Consider the following 14,059-nt stretch of genomic DNA (forward strand, 5'->3'; position numbering starts at 1 on the left):
GGTAAATATATTGACGGATGACATCAAATTTACTCAAGTGATTATGCAGATTGTCTAATTATGATTATGTTTCTTAATCTGTTGAATAAAAACATAAAAAGAAATTACAAAAACAGTTCTCTTTAAACAAAAGCCCGTCTAGCTCAGTTGGTAGAGCGCAAGGCTCTTAACCTTGTGGTCGTGGGTTCGAGCCCCACGGTGGGCGTTTAATCAATATTTTTTGCACCCATTTATAATGATTTTTATCAATACATTTTGAGACGAAATATACATTTAATTTACACTTTAATCTAGCAACAATTGAAGAATTCTGAACCAACTATAAATTTGCACTAAAGATCTTGGTATGCTTAAGGCGATCAATAATATCAGCAACAGAACCCACTGCAGAAATGAGCGAAACAAGCAAAGCAATCAAACATAACCCTTGAAGCATAAACCACTTGACCCCTCCTTTCTTTAGATCAACCTGTTTCATGTGCATTCTTACTGGCAAGTAAACTGTCAAAGGAAAAAAGGCAATTGACCCTAACAGCCCCAACACTGCATTAAAGAACGGGAACATCATGGCAGTTAGCACGGTGATGACTACGACTAGGGGTCTTAGGAGAAGCCGGCATAGCGTGAATTTGAAGCTTAATGTTTTGTATCCTGGGAGTTGTATTGTGTATGTGTTGTGGATGAACGGCGATGCTGGCCATCTCATGGCTAGCCACTTCTCGTAGCAAGCAAATATTGGTTGTGCAAATACCTGAACATAGTAGTTGCTAGGTCGATATATATAGGCTACATATATAATAACTTTGACGACAATTTGGTACATAAAAATAGAGATGTACACGTAACGTACCTGAAATGCTGCAGTTAAATGTATAACCACCCCAATATTGGCAAGGTCAACTAGCCAAAAGGGTTCATGGAAGGCAGTGAGAACATTTCCTGGAGCCTCATTACCAAAGGCGAGGTATCCCGTACAACCCAAGGAAACATAAAAGGCGGTAGTCAATGCAATGCTGTACAAAGTTGCCCTCTTCATCGTTTTATTCTCTGCTGGAGGCGATTTTAACGTGTCCTGCAGTTAAATTCTGTTTTAATCAGAAAAATTCAACATAGCTTGGTTAAAACCAATTGAAGAGAGCAAATGTGTAAGTATTATACAATAATACCTCAATCTCAATGAGCAACTGAGCATAGGTGTAAGAGAAGGCAATATTCCCAAGAGCTTGAAAAGATTGCCAGAGTTTAGAGGACAAAGTGAGTCCATTTGTCCCTATCTCAACACCAGTTAGGTTGCCTCTAAGCTCGGGATGAGACACGAATTTGGCTATACATAAATATAGTGCAACAAACGAGTAACATAGTGACATTGTGGCCGCGATTACTGAGAGGAAAGTCACCTTCTCGAGGCTAGGAAGTTGAGAGAGTACAATATGTATGGCCCCGAAAATTAGCAGGAAAGAGTTGCTTGATGGTTGACAATCTGCTTCTGGTCCTTTTGTGTGGTAGCAGTTTGTTCTTTTAACAGACCTTAAACATGTAAAATAATGAATCTTGGTTAATGCTATGATGTATTACAAAGCATAAGAATAATATGGCATAAACAAATGTTATTGCACAATTATGATGCAAAAACACTCACAACATGCTTGTTGCTGCTGTGATTGTGTAACCAACAATTGTTCCCCAAAGCAAGGAATACTGAGCAAAAGCACATATGAACACCTCCGTTTTTCCTGTAACATTTAAACATCAATAATTCATTCTAATAAAGATTTTAATACAATAGTAGTGAGATGTTGATTCAATCACCTAAGGTAGCGCGTACAACTTCCATGTAAGAGTGGTTCCTCTGGCCCTTGACAGGGTCAGGAGTCCGATAACAGTCGCAGAGTAAACGGGCAGTGATGTAAGTAATAACAGCAAAACCAAAGAGAGAAAGTGGACCATAAATCCAACCCATCTGAGCAACACTCCATGGCACTGCTAGCAAACCCGATCCTATCACTGCTGTCACCGCGTGTGCTGTTGCAGTCCATACAGTTCCTGTAAGTTGTACATTTTTTTGTTCATGTTAGAAATTAGTAAGATTTCCATCTTTCATTGCTTTGTACAACCTAATCAGTCCATGTAACCTTGCATGGTTTAATTACTTGTTTGAGTATTTTTTTTTTTTTTTTTTCAGTCAATGAGTTGTTACTTGTTAGCATTAAGTTGTGCGTGCTACCATTAATCAACAATATATAATGTATTGAATTACTCCGTAAAAAAGTGGGTTGAAATAAAAATCTAAAACTGAACATGATAGAGAATATACGCAACATATTCTTTATTTAGGTTTAAGATGATCACATTTTCTTTGCTAAAATGTAATGTTGTGGTTAAATAAATTATTTAGTATTACTTTTTGTAAGACTATAAAGTTGGAAAAGATGAGTTGCTAATCAAGAATAATTAGCTAAACTTTATTTTTCATTTCTTTGTTCTCTTTTCCTTTTTTATTTACTTTAATTATTAGTTTTTATACCAGTCAGTATCTATGAAGGTGAATGTGGTGAGAAACACACAAGTGACTCAGAGTGCATTAAAAAAGAGGGGGAAAAAAAAAAAACCACTCAACCTACAAAAAAAATAGTGCTCATGTACTCACCTAAAAAAAAGTTACTACTTATTAGCAATTTGTTTATTTTTCTTAGATTGACCTCTATTATATGACATAATCCCTTTCTTTAATGTCATTTAATTAGATGGGGTAATCATAATGCTCTACTTTCCAAGTTTTAAGGAAGTTTTTGGTAATGGATTCTTCCTTCTAAGGCTATTTTTCTAGATCACCTCAAATAAAAATAAGTTAAGTTCAACAAATATTCTCCACTATATAAAAACGCGCAACACTAACCTAGTAAGGTGATCTATAGACATCAGCTGTAACATTATCCTTTCTTAAAACTCAATATCAAATTACCTCCCAGCTTTCCCCTTCACTAAAACTTAATTAACAATTTTAATTTTTCCGTAAACAAAAGTTAGTAATTAACAAGCAAAGAAGAAGTAATGAAAACATTAGATAAGTGAAGTGCAAGTTATTACCTGTCCTAATGCGGCCATCATCATCAAAATTCATGGTTATATTATGTACTGAAGTTTTGATGGTATGAAGAAGTTAGGTTTCAGACCGCTGCTGCTTTTAGTGAGAAAATAATCTCTCAACTTTGATAATGTATCTTGGTTTGTCTAATATAATAGTATATATAATATAATGGGAGGAAAAAAAAAAAGTAGTTCTTGCTGACTCAATTGTTAATGATTATTATGTATTTTAGTGGATGCTTGGGTTGTTTGTAAAAGAACTTTTAATTTGAGGTTACAACACTATATATATGGGATAATTATTGTGGGTCATAATTTGGAGTTACACACTGTATTCCACTAAATTTAATCAAGTTTATTGGAAAACTTCACCAACTTATGTATGTATTATATATGTTGTGTATACTTTGATCTTCATGGATTTTGGAATCTCATGATTCTCATCCACTTAAGTTTGTTTTTTTCACCTACTTTACTTTTGCTTGTAATTTGAGGGATCTTAGGTTGAAAGAAAAAATAATCACCACAAATACATTCAATTTATGACATGACATGTCAACCATATTATTACATATATATCTATATACATTCATTTACAAACACGTATATATTCGTGAATTACTAATAACCTTAACTTGCATGTCAATAACATAATTATGAAATAAAATAAAATGTAGTAGCTTATATAAGTATGAAATTAGCCATACAAACGATAATACCAATAAACACATTCTAAATCTTTAATCAAAGTTTATAGAACCTTAATAAATTAAGTGCTCTCATCATTTTTAGTCTTCTCATGAGCTAGCAGCCTATTGGGGCTACGCTTCCCTTATATCAATTTGACATCATCTTTCTTCAAGGAAAGTTGATGGAACTTGAACTTTAAAGTAGCCCCAAGTGTTTTTATAATGTTATCTACTCTATTAATTAAAGTTGAAAAGTAATACTCGTATTTGATAGATAAAGTAGCAAGTCAAGTTATTTTCTACAAAAAAGTTATTTTGTATTATTAAATACAAAACATAAGTGTACAACCATAAATATTCCAAAAAAAATAATTTTTTCTTCTTCCTCTGTTTATTTCATGTAAATTTCACTTTCTATGATGGCATGAAGCTAATTTTGAACTAAACACTTAGTATTACAGAATATTAAGCATTAAGCATTCAACTAGGCAACTAGCAATGAGTACTTTGTATGAAATGCGAACTAATCCATTGTTCTATTAGCAAAGACATATATCAAACTTAGTTGCACAGCTTGCACCTAATGTATCCCAGAGACCCAAAGGTAACAAAATTGGGTTCTTTCCACCCCATTTTTACAATCTTACTCTGTTTCTCTTCATACAATGCCGTGTATATTTCACATAAAACATAAATAAAAAGGCCGAATTTGTCGACTTTCAAATAAAATGGACAAATTTTCAGATTTCTTCCCCCTAATTGTGCAATACTTGTGAACAAGAATTTTTTATCATTTTTAAAATTTTTATTTTAGCCATGAAACCAAAAAATAAAATAAAATATTGTAATATAAAATGCTTCCTCCCGTTATTATTACTCGTAACAAAAAAATATTATATGTATCGTAAATAATAATCCTTTGTTGCTAGTAATAAGAACAGGATATACTATATCGAGTGTTGGTTGGAGAGAGGGCAAAGCGTATCCTATAAATAAGGTGGGCCGATGTACATTAGATAGCCTGAAATAGTATTAAAGAAGGGCCTACTTGTTTAGCTGGCCCTTCTGATTATCCCATCTGCCACGTACGCCTCTCACTCTTCTTCTGTACTCTTTTTTTAGAGAGAGAAAATAAACAAGAGAGAGAGAATCGCCGACGAAGAAGTCGGGAGGACGTCCAAATCGCAACAATGGCGTTCTCTGGATATTCTTCCATTTTAGGAAACCCTAATTCCGCCATTCTCTCTCCTCCTCCTCCTTCTCTATCTCCTTCTCTTACATTATCCCCTAAATTATCTTCTATTTCCTTCAATCATCATCCTTCTTTGTCTTTTCGATTCGATCATTCTCACCATTATCGGATTCATCATCGTCGTCTTCATCGCAATTCTGTGGTAGTTTCTTCTTTTTCAAACTATGATTTTTATTTTCTGTAAATGTTATGAATCAATTGTTAATTTCTATCAATTTTGAATTTGGAATGCAATTTAGTTGGAAGGTTAATCTGAATCTAGTTGGAGATAATTGGAGGGTCATGGTGGGGTTTAGAATGTTCAATCTGATTGTTTTGGAGTGTTGGAATGATTTGTTAATTTATGATTAGATTTCATAATTAGTATTGAGTATGGATGACCTAATTATATCATGAATGTTGTTTTAGTAATAATGTTGTATCCTTTATTAGGAAGGGTTGCTGGAAATTGAAGATGAAATCGAAGATTTTGTAAAGATATAGGATTTTTGGGGATTTACAAGAATGATGATTAATTGTGTTACTAATTGATGGCAGGTTATGGCATCTACTAGTACTTCAAGGCCGCTGAGGATTATGATATCCGGTGCTCCGACATCTGGCAAAGGGACGCAATGTGAGCTTATAACTGACAAAGTAAGCACATATCTCCCTCTCTCAACCTCGCTTTCGAAGAAAGACATGGGTTTAGAATGTCTTTAGATTTTAGTATAACGCTATTATTTATTTGGTGTTGAGTTTGATGGATGGTTGATGATTGATTTGAAAATCAGGCAGTTCCTCATTGTTTTGCTATTGTTGACATAGTGAACTATATAACATTCATTTATCGTGATAAATTTCTGTTGAAAGTGCTCTTATGTCAAAATTTATAACTAATGTTCCATGTATGATTTCCCTTCTTTCTTCTTATGTATGTACTATGCATCTCGCGCTTGTTGTGGGTCTTGTGGCTGTATGTACTATGTTATCTTTTGGTTCTCTGCTTGAAATTATCTTTATGGGATTGCCCCTGAAGAAAACAATTGAATCAGGTAATCCTCATATATGCAGTATGGTTTGGTGCATATTGCTGCTGGAGATTTGCTTCGGGCAGAGATTTCATCTGGTAGTGAAAACGGAAAACGAGCAAAGGAATACATGGATAAAGGACAGCTGGTTCCTGATGAAATTGTTGTGATGGTAACGTACTAATTTGCACAAATTTATACCACAATGTTTGCATTATCTGTTGACAGCTCCTTACTTTAGCTGTTATTATGCAGATGGTCAAGGACCGTCTGATGCAGCCTGATTCACAGGAGAAGGGCTGGATTTTGGACGGATATCCAAGGAGCTTATCTCAGGCAATTGCTCTAAAAGACTTTGGGTTCCAGCCTGATCTTTTTATTCTTTTGGAAGTAAGGTTTTGTTTATCATTCTTCATTATTTAAGTGTTTTCCAGCAATTAGATGATTCTTTGCACCACAGTTATATCTAAGGAGATTCTCAAAGAGGGGCATTATAGTTTGCTAGTATTTTACCAACTCTTGCTTGATTTAACTTCAATTTTTCTTTCTATCTTTTGGTTTTTAATAGCCTAGTACAGCGTATTGGCCATATATGACCCCTCCATGACCACCTTTAACCAGCCATTGCCTTTAACCTCAGTTCTTTGAAAATTCTTCCGAACATAGAAGTAAAAAAATTAATCTTGACATGAATTGACAATCCATGGTATTATGAGAGAGCAGCATTTTGTGATGCATTCGATAGCAACCTTCATTTTCGACCCCCCTCCCCCCCCCCCCCCCCCCCCCCAAAAAAAAATAAAAAAAATTGCCCCCTTTCGTTATTTCTCTCATTTAAGTCATGTACTTGGGAAATCTGATACAATAGTTTTCTGGATTTTTTGATATCTATGTGGAAGCAACCATTTGGACATAACGCACAAATTACACTAGCCATAGCCCTAACTGACTTTGATGCTGAGATTTTGTCTTGTGATCTATAGATATTATGCCATGGAAATTGATTGGTTTTGTCTGTTAAAATATTGTGGCATTTTGTGGTCTTCTTTAGATTTACTTGGTATTTCTAAATGTATATGCAGGTACCTGAAGAATTGCTTGTTGAGAGGGTTGTTGGACGGAGACTAGATCCTGTTACTGGAAAAATCTACCATCTGACATATTCACCTCCTGAGAGTGATGAAATTGCTTCCAGGCTTACCCAGCGCTTTGATGATACTGAAGAGAAGGTATGCAGCTAGTCAATATTTGACCATGTTTCACTTTTTTTTTTTTTTTTTTTTTTTTTTTTTTTTTTTTTTTTTTATAATGTTAATCTTCTTTTAAGGGCATTATGTAGGCATATGTTGTCATTTACTTTACTTTTTTTTTTTTTTTTTTTTTTTTTTTTTTTTTTTTTTTCCATTGTATTTAGGTAAAATTGCGCTTGCAAACTCATCATCAAAATGTGGAGGCTGTGCTTTCCATGTACGAAGACATAATTGTGAAGGCATGTCTACTTATCTTATGCTTCTTTTTGTTTTCCCACATAATCTTTCATTCATGCCTGAGTAAAGTGCAACATGTCATGTTTCTTTATTTGTTTGTCTGATTTTATTCGGTATTTCACTGCCTTGTAAACTACACATCTCCATTTCCAAAGCTTATGGAAAATTCTTCTTAAGTAGTCATTTTGTGTTCACTTATAGTTGGTCGAGTATTCTATAATATTATAATGAACTTTGCTCTTGCCTTGATCTGAACTTCCCAAGGATATATGTTTGTGTAAGACATCTATATCTGTTTTTATGTTATTTGTCTGCACAAGGTGAAGAGTCCTAGTTTAGGTCATGGTAATGGTTGTTGAAAACTGAAATCAGGCTGTTGCTTTTCTTGGTCGTCTGAGTTTCTTTGTGGGAAGCATTTGGTGCCATTGACTTGATCATTTAAGAGCTCTTATCTGATTATCATAGATTTTACATCTTTGTCATGACTCATGAGATCTTTGTAATAACAGAAGGGAAAGGTTGAAGCACATCTAGACTTCTAAGGTGTCCCTAATTTACCCTTACAGAATGATTTATTAAAAGAATTTTATTTCCTTGTACGATAAGAACATGCCTACCCTGCAACAGGGGAACTGCCTGTCTCTTATCCCAAATTATCACAGTTCCTATCCATTTCCAAACCCTCTTATACACCTACCATCACTACTAATAATGTTTACTTTATGCTGAATGTGATTGTTGTCTGCAAGCGATAGGCTTTTTTGGTCAACCAAGCATTGGCAGAATTGAATAAGGAATGCCTGAAATTAGCAAATATTAATACCTATTTTTAATACTTAGCATACTATAGTCTGGTTTTACGGCTTTTACTCCTGGTTTGATCCAGTTCAGTTTAGCTTGGTGGGCAGGGAAGGAGAGTGGTAGGGTATTGAGTAACTGTAAAGAAATGATGAGAACTTCTTAATAAGTTGGTAACAAAAGGTCTGTTAGAGTTTTGTTGAATTAGTTATGAGGCAAAATGCGAGTTAGTACTCTCACCATTTTTTTCGGGATAAAAGTGGGACTCTGAGAGGGTGGATGCTATCCATTTGGTCCCTTCTTGTAGGCCTTGTATTATTTTCTCCAGGATTCTACTGTTTAAACACATTGGGCTGCAGATTCTTCTCTGTTTGCCCTTTCTTCGGGGAAGCAGTTTAAGTTTAGTTAGCTTGTATATGGATGTTTTTGAAAATGTAGCTTATGGTTAATGTTGAGGATCGGCGTTTTAGAGTTGACTTAATGTAGATGTTGCCACCAATTTGTCACCTACTCCTTTGAGCCTCAGACCTCAAGATACGGTAAGAAGTCTCAAGATGCTCCTTGGCCATACTGGCTGAATATTAAACAGTGCTGTACGCCAGAGGGAAAATTCTGCGCAGTATATTTGAGCATTTTGAAAGTTGAAATTTTCACATCAAGAGATGCTATCTGCTTAATAATTTAGAGTTACATCACCCACATGGTTTTAATATAATTAAGTTAATATTGGGTTTGAAGCGGCTCCTTCATAAATTGGTAACGGGATGTTTTGTGCTCAAGATACTTTATCCACTCTTTATCTTTCCAATCTGCCTTAAAAGAGTTTTTCCAACCTGCCTTAAATATGTATTTGGTGTTCTGGGACAGATGTGTATTGTACCCATGTTGGGTAATATTAAAGTTCACTAAAACTCCTGGTACAGTAAGTACACTTACAAAAACTGACAGTTTCTTTGTTTTATGGGAGAAACTGGGTTTCAATTTTCAAATACGATTAACCTGATTTGAACAAGCTGGAACAGCAAAAACATCTGAAATGGAGTGCATATAATATAGACACACACCCACACATTTTGTTACCTCTATTTGAACAACTGTGACTTGTAATGTGAGTTACATATTTAATATTTAATTATTCAGTTTTGGCACTGAGTATCATATATATTTCAAGTGCTCCCTTGTGTTAATCGTAACTAACTCAGGAAGTTTTTTTTGGCTTTCTGCAGGTTGATGGTAGTGTTTTAAAAGAAGATGTATTTGCTCAGATTGACAAGGCCCTCTCCAATCTTGTGGAGCAAAAGACAGCTTCAGAATCTGTGGCAGCCTAGATGTGACTAGTAGTGAGCTTACACGTACTCTACCCGTCCTCTCTTCTTGCCAAAGATTCCCTTTATTTGTCACTAGATAGCCATTTTTATTTCCTACTGCTTGTAATCGTCTTGATTGTTGGTAATTCTTTTGTAGAAAGTTTTTGGTTGGTATACATAAAAGCAGCCCAGCTTTCATATGAACTCCAAAATTAGTTTTGTTGTAAACATATGACAGAAATGAAGTTTATATCTTGATAAATGAAAGCCTCCATGGCATTGTACATTTTGGAGGCATCATATTACTTGTACATTTTGGAGGCATCATATTACTTTTATATATCGTGCTTAAATTCAAATATATTTTCACTATTTACTGTGAAGAGTTTATAGAATGTATTTTATGAAAATTTGATGACTTCTGATTTGCTAGTGTAGCCTACTGGGAAGCAGTGTGGAAGACTCGCTGGAAGGTTTTCGAACTATTGACTATTGATATGGAAATCCAGACTTTATGATCATTGATTGAAGTCAACTTTGCATGAGGTATGCGCAAATTGCATTGATTTATGTTGAATATTTTCTACCTACATATATTAGGTGCAACTGTCCATTTCCTTCTTTTTTTTATGGCCGAGATACTTCCGAAGGAAAGTTCTTTTTTTCTTTGTAGTGGATGGAAAAATTCTGTTGACGTTTGAAATAATTTACAAAGTTTACAATTGAAAAAATATGATTTACAAAGTTGAAAAGTCCTTCCTATCAAACATTGGACTTGTCTCTCCTAACAGATCCTTGAGCTTCCAAGGAAATCGTCATCGTGAGGATCCAGTCGAAGATGGGGTCAGTGTTGGCTGAACCAAACTAGCCGCCAAGGCTCTTTCCAAGCAACTTACTACCTCTGACATTGATGGTCGACTTCGGCCCTCTAGGCCGACACAATCCACGGCTAGGTACCCTATGAACTGCACTGCCTCTATTTCCACTGGTGTTGGAGGCGGCACATTTGGGTCCAACACCCTGTGGATTTCACCCCTCATAATGTATGGCACCACAAAATCCACTACATTTCTTGGCATACCTTCTTCATTGGTATGGATGGCTTTGTATCCACTAAGTACTTCCAAGAGTACTACTCCAAAGCTGTAGACATCACTCTTTGTAGTCAATATGTGGAGTCTGTAGTACTCAGGATCAACGTATCCTAAAGTACCAGCAGCCCAAAGAGACAGGTGAGACTCCCCGTCTTGGGGTCCCATCAATGACAACCCAAAATCCGACACCTTGGCTGTCCAATTACTGTCTAGCAAAATGTTTGAAGGTTTAATGTCACGATGTATGATAGGTGGCACAGCATAGGCATGCAGATAGTCGATCCCCCTAGCTGCATCAAGTGCCACCTGAAGTCGATTTGGCCATGATGCAAGTGGAGATGAGCCCTTAAATTTGTGAAGATGGTCATGTAGGGTACAATTACTCATGAACTCATAGACAAGCACTCTCTCATTTGCATCTTCGTAAAAGCCTAGTAGCCTAACAAGGTGCTTGTGGTTGAGCCTCGAGAGAAACTCGAGCTCAGCCATAAATGCAACATCCCTGTCTTCTTGCTTACGCCTGATTACCATTGCACTCGAGGCGGAAACTTCTGCTCGCTTAATTGCCACCTCTCTTCCATCTTCTAATATTGCGTGGTAGACTGTTCCAAAACTACCTATACCGATTCTATACTCTTGAGAAAAGTTGTCAGTCACTTTCACTAAGACCTCTAGAGAAAATTCCTCGAGGTGTCCTCCATTGCCCGAGCTATACATATGGCTTAACCTTTTTTCCAACACCGGTGGAGCCACTTGTTGATCTTGTGGCTCACGTCGTGGTATTTGGGGATTCTCGGCTAGCTCAATAGGTCCTGAATCATGCACCCGGCTTCCCCCACTTCCGTGACATCTACACAAGAAAAACACCAAAGATGATACCAATGAAAGTGACCCTAAACAGCCTACTACTAAGAACACAACCATTTTAGGTGTCCAACCATTGCTATTATCTGAGGGCTCCAACTTCGAGTCTGGAGACGGAGGAGATAATGAAGGCGCCTTCGGATCACAACGTTGGCACACCATCATTCCCAAATCACAATAGTCACCATATCCTGGCAAAGGATCACATGATGGACAGTAACTAGTACAAGGTCCAGGCATCACCCTAGCAAAAACCAACTGATTCCCATTAAGAGTGCTATTCCCCCAACACAATACCGAATAATTCGAAGCAACAACACCACAAAAAACACTCCCTTTAGCTACAATCCCTATGAAATCCGTCTCCACCAATGTCGTAGGCATCCTAAAACCGTCGTCCCCCCAACAAACAACCGTGTCATTGACACGCACAGCGCAGCCTCGGTTATCTCCTAAAGCTAAATTCTTGAACACACCATCTGGTTGATTTCCTACCACACTTCCCCAACAAGATAAACCTCCATTTAAAGATATTGCACAAGCATGTTGTGATCCAGCTGCAATAACACTATAATTCCCATTTTTAGGCTCTTTTCCCACAACTTTACTATCATTCCCTGAACATTCAATGCTACCATTATTACTATCTAAACCACAATGAAACTCATTACCAACAGCAATGCTGGAAAAACTTTCTCTGGGATTAGATTTCCAATCTCCCCACAACCAACAATTGATATTATTAGTCCTATTTACAATCCCACAAACATGTGAATTCCCAGCTTCAACTTCACTCAAAACCGGACCGCGATAAATTCTTTTATGTGACATGTTAGTCCCATTAACACCATCTAAGAACCTCCAGCATTCCATGACTGAATTAGATGATGCAAGAGATTGTGATCTCATTGCACAAAGGAATCCCTTTCCTCCCACAATTCTTGAGTATGATACATTAGGGAAAGGGATTCGGATTCCGGTTGGGAAACTAGTACAGTTGATGAATGATTGTTTGTTCAATGAAGGTACTAATGCACAAACTAGTGTTTGGTTAGAGGTGTAGGAAATGGAAACAGAGGAAAGGGAATTGAATTGAGGAAAACAAAGGAAACAAAAAGTTAAAATGAAGAAAAAAGTAGGGAATCGAAATGGGAAAGCCATAGAAATGATGGTTTCATTGTTAGGGAAGAAGAGTAAGGTAGAATGAGCTGAAAAAAATGAAATTTATTTAAGGGGGTTTTTATAATGTTATGTAGAAAATTAAGTTATGTTTATAGACCCATTTTACGCGTTAGGAATAATAATGTAAAGAAAAGTTTGTATTATAATTTAGATTGGAATATAAATATAATTATAATAGTAGTTGTATGACTAAGTCATAGTTTGAATGGATCATAAAAGAGTAGACGACTAATAAAGGACTAAAGCAGACGCGTCAACATCTGAGTTACTCGGTCTGTAACTCGTAATTTCCCTACACGACTCGTGCGAGTTGACTCGTGTAATACATGATTAACATGATTTTATTTTTATTTTTATGTTTATTTTTATTATTACTTTAAATTTTTTTATTATACTACTAAACATTGTTACACATTGTTAATATTTTTAATCATGTTGACCATCCTCTATATTAGAATTTGTTATATACACCCAGATGTACCCGTATGATACCCCTTTAATATAAATACATCGTAATAACAATTAAAAGTAATTAGCAATCCTCTATATCATTTGTTTCTATAAATCTTTTGTAATAGTGTTCTTATTCCCCAAGCAAATCCTAAAAAGTATATATTCTATAATTTATTAATTTGTAACACCTAATTTGTCTTACAAAATTTTTTGTATACATCTGGTTTACACTAATATTAGTGTACATCGAGCAGTATAAGGGTAACTTTTAGCTAATTTTAGGGTAACTTTTTGTCTTTTTTTGAGTAACTTTAAACATCATACAATTTTTATATAAATCAATAACAAGAAAAGTTTTATAAAGGTAATTTAATTACATTCAATCATTAATAATTGATTTTTAGTCATTTAAAATTTGATTCCTTACTAATAAAGCGTAGATAATTTTTATTTGAATTGGGTTACTTTAACTCATATTGGGGTAACTTTTATTCATTTCAGGAGTAACTTTTATTCATTTCAGGGGTAACTTTTAATCACTTTAGGTTATCTTTATAATTGATGTACAATAATTATTGTACACCCGATTTTTTTAAAAAATTTGTGTTTGTCTTAATATTACATTATTTTTGTAATATTAAGCAGCTTAAAGACACTATAATTACGGAGAATTGTTAAAAGGAGAAATTATAGTCGAAATCTATATTAAAAGATACTCCGTACCTCACACTTAATTTGATTTGAATACAAACATCATATTTCAATTCCCTTAAAAGAAATCCATCATATTTTGACGAAAAAGGTAAGAAATATATGATCACCTAATTGTATGACGT

The 14,059-nt window shown here is 35.3% G+C and overlaps 3 protein-coding genes and 1 non-coding gene across 6 annotated transcripts; 2 read left to right on the plus strand and 2 right to left on the minus strand.

Moving 5' to 3' along the window:
- The first annotated feature begins 132 nt into the window (after positions 1-132).
- TRNAK-CUU lies at positions 133-205 on the plus strand. Its single transcript has one exon. It is a non-coding gene; the product is annotated as a tRNA-Lys (tRNA).
- LOC110714469 (amino acid permease 2-like) lies at positions 146-3,318 on the minus strand. Its single transcript, XM_021892981.1, has 6 exons — positions 3,088-3,318; positions 1,810-2,043; positions 1,640-1,733; positions 1,167-1,527; positions 851-1,072; positions 146-751 (listed from the first exon to the last, which is right to left on the minus strand). The coding sequence occupies exons 1-6, from the start codon at positions 3,119-3,121 to the stop codon at positions 320-322; spliced, it is 1,377 nt and encodes a 458-aa protein (XP_021748673.1). The 5' UTR covers positions 3,122-3,318; the 3' UTR covers positions 146-319.
- Positions 3,319-4,821: 1,503 nt separating this feature from the next.
- Positions 4,822-10,179, plus strand: LOC110713889 (adenylate kinase, chloroplastic-like). Of its 3 annotated transcripts, none has more exons than XM_021892326.1 (8): positions 4,822-5,170; positions 5,566-5,664; positions 6,082-6,210; positions 6,294-6,428; positions 7,121-7,267; positions 7,453-7,527; positions 9,550-9,675; positions 10,069-10,179. In XM_021892326.1, exons 1-7 carry the CDS (start codon positions 4,967-4,969, stop codon positions 9,649-9,651), a joined length of 891 nt encoding a protein of 296 aa, XP_021748018.1. In that variant the 5' UTR covers positions 4,822-4,966; the 3' UTR covers positions 9,652-9,675; positions 10,069-10,179. The 3 variants fall into 3 exon arrangements, with proteins under 3 accessions (XP_021748018.1, XP_021748019.1, XP_021748017.1); XM_021892327.1 differs by having other exon boundaries at positions 10,064-10,152; XM_021892325.1 differs by lacking the exon at positions 10,069-10,179 and having other exon boundaries at positions 4,824-5,170; positions 9,550-9,991.
- Positions 10,180-10,272: 93 nt separating this feature from the next.
- LOC110713888 (serine/threonine-protein kinase-like protein CCR4) lies at positions 10,273-13,390 on the minus strand. Its single transcript, XM_021892324.1, has one exon. It carries the CDS (start codon positions 12,747-12,749, stop codon positions 10,446-10,448), a length of 2,304 nt encoding a protein of 767 aa, XP_021748016.1. The 5' UTR covers positions 12,750-13,390; the 3' UTR covers positions 10,273-10,445.
- Between the last annotated feature and the right edge of the window lie 669 nt (positions 13,391-14,059).

This window comes from Chenopodium quinoa, unplaced genomic scaffold (assembly GCF_001683475.1).
Source record: "Chenopodium quinoa cultivar QQ74 unplaced genomic scaffold, ASM168347v1, whole genome shotgun sequence".
NCBI lineage: Eukaryota > Viridiplantae > Streptophyta > Magnoliopsida > Caryophyllales > Amaranthaceae > Chenopodium > Chenopodium quinoa.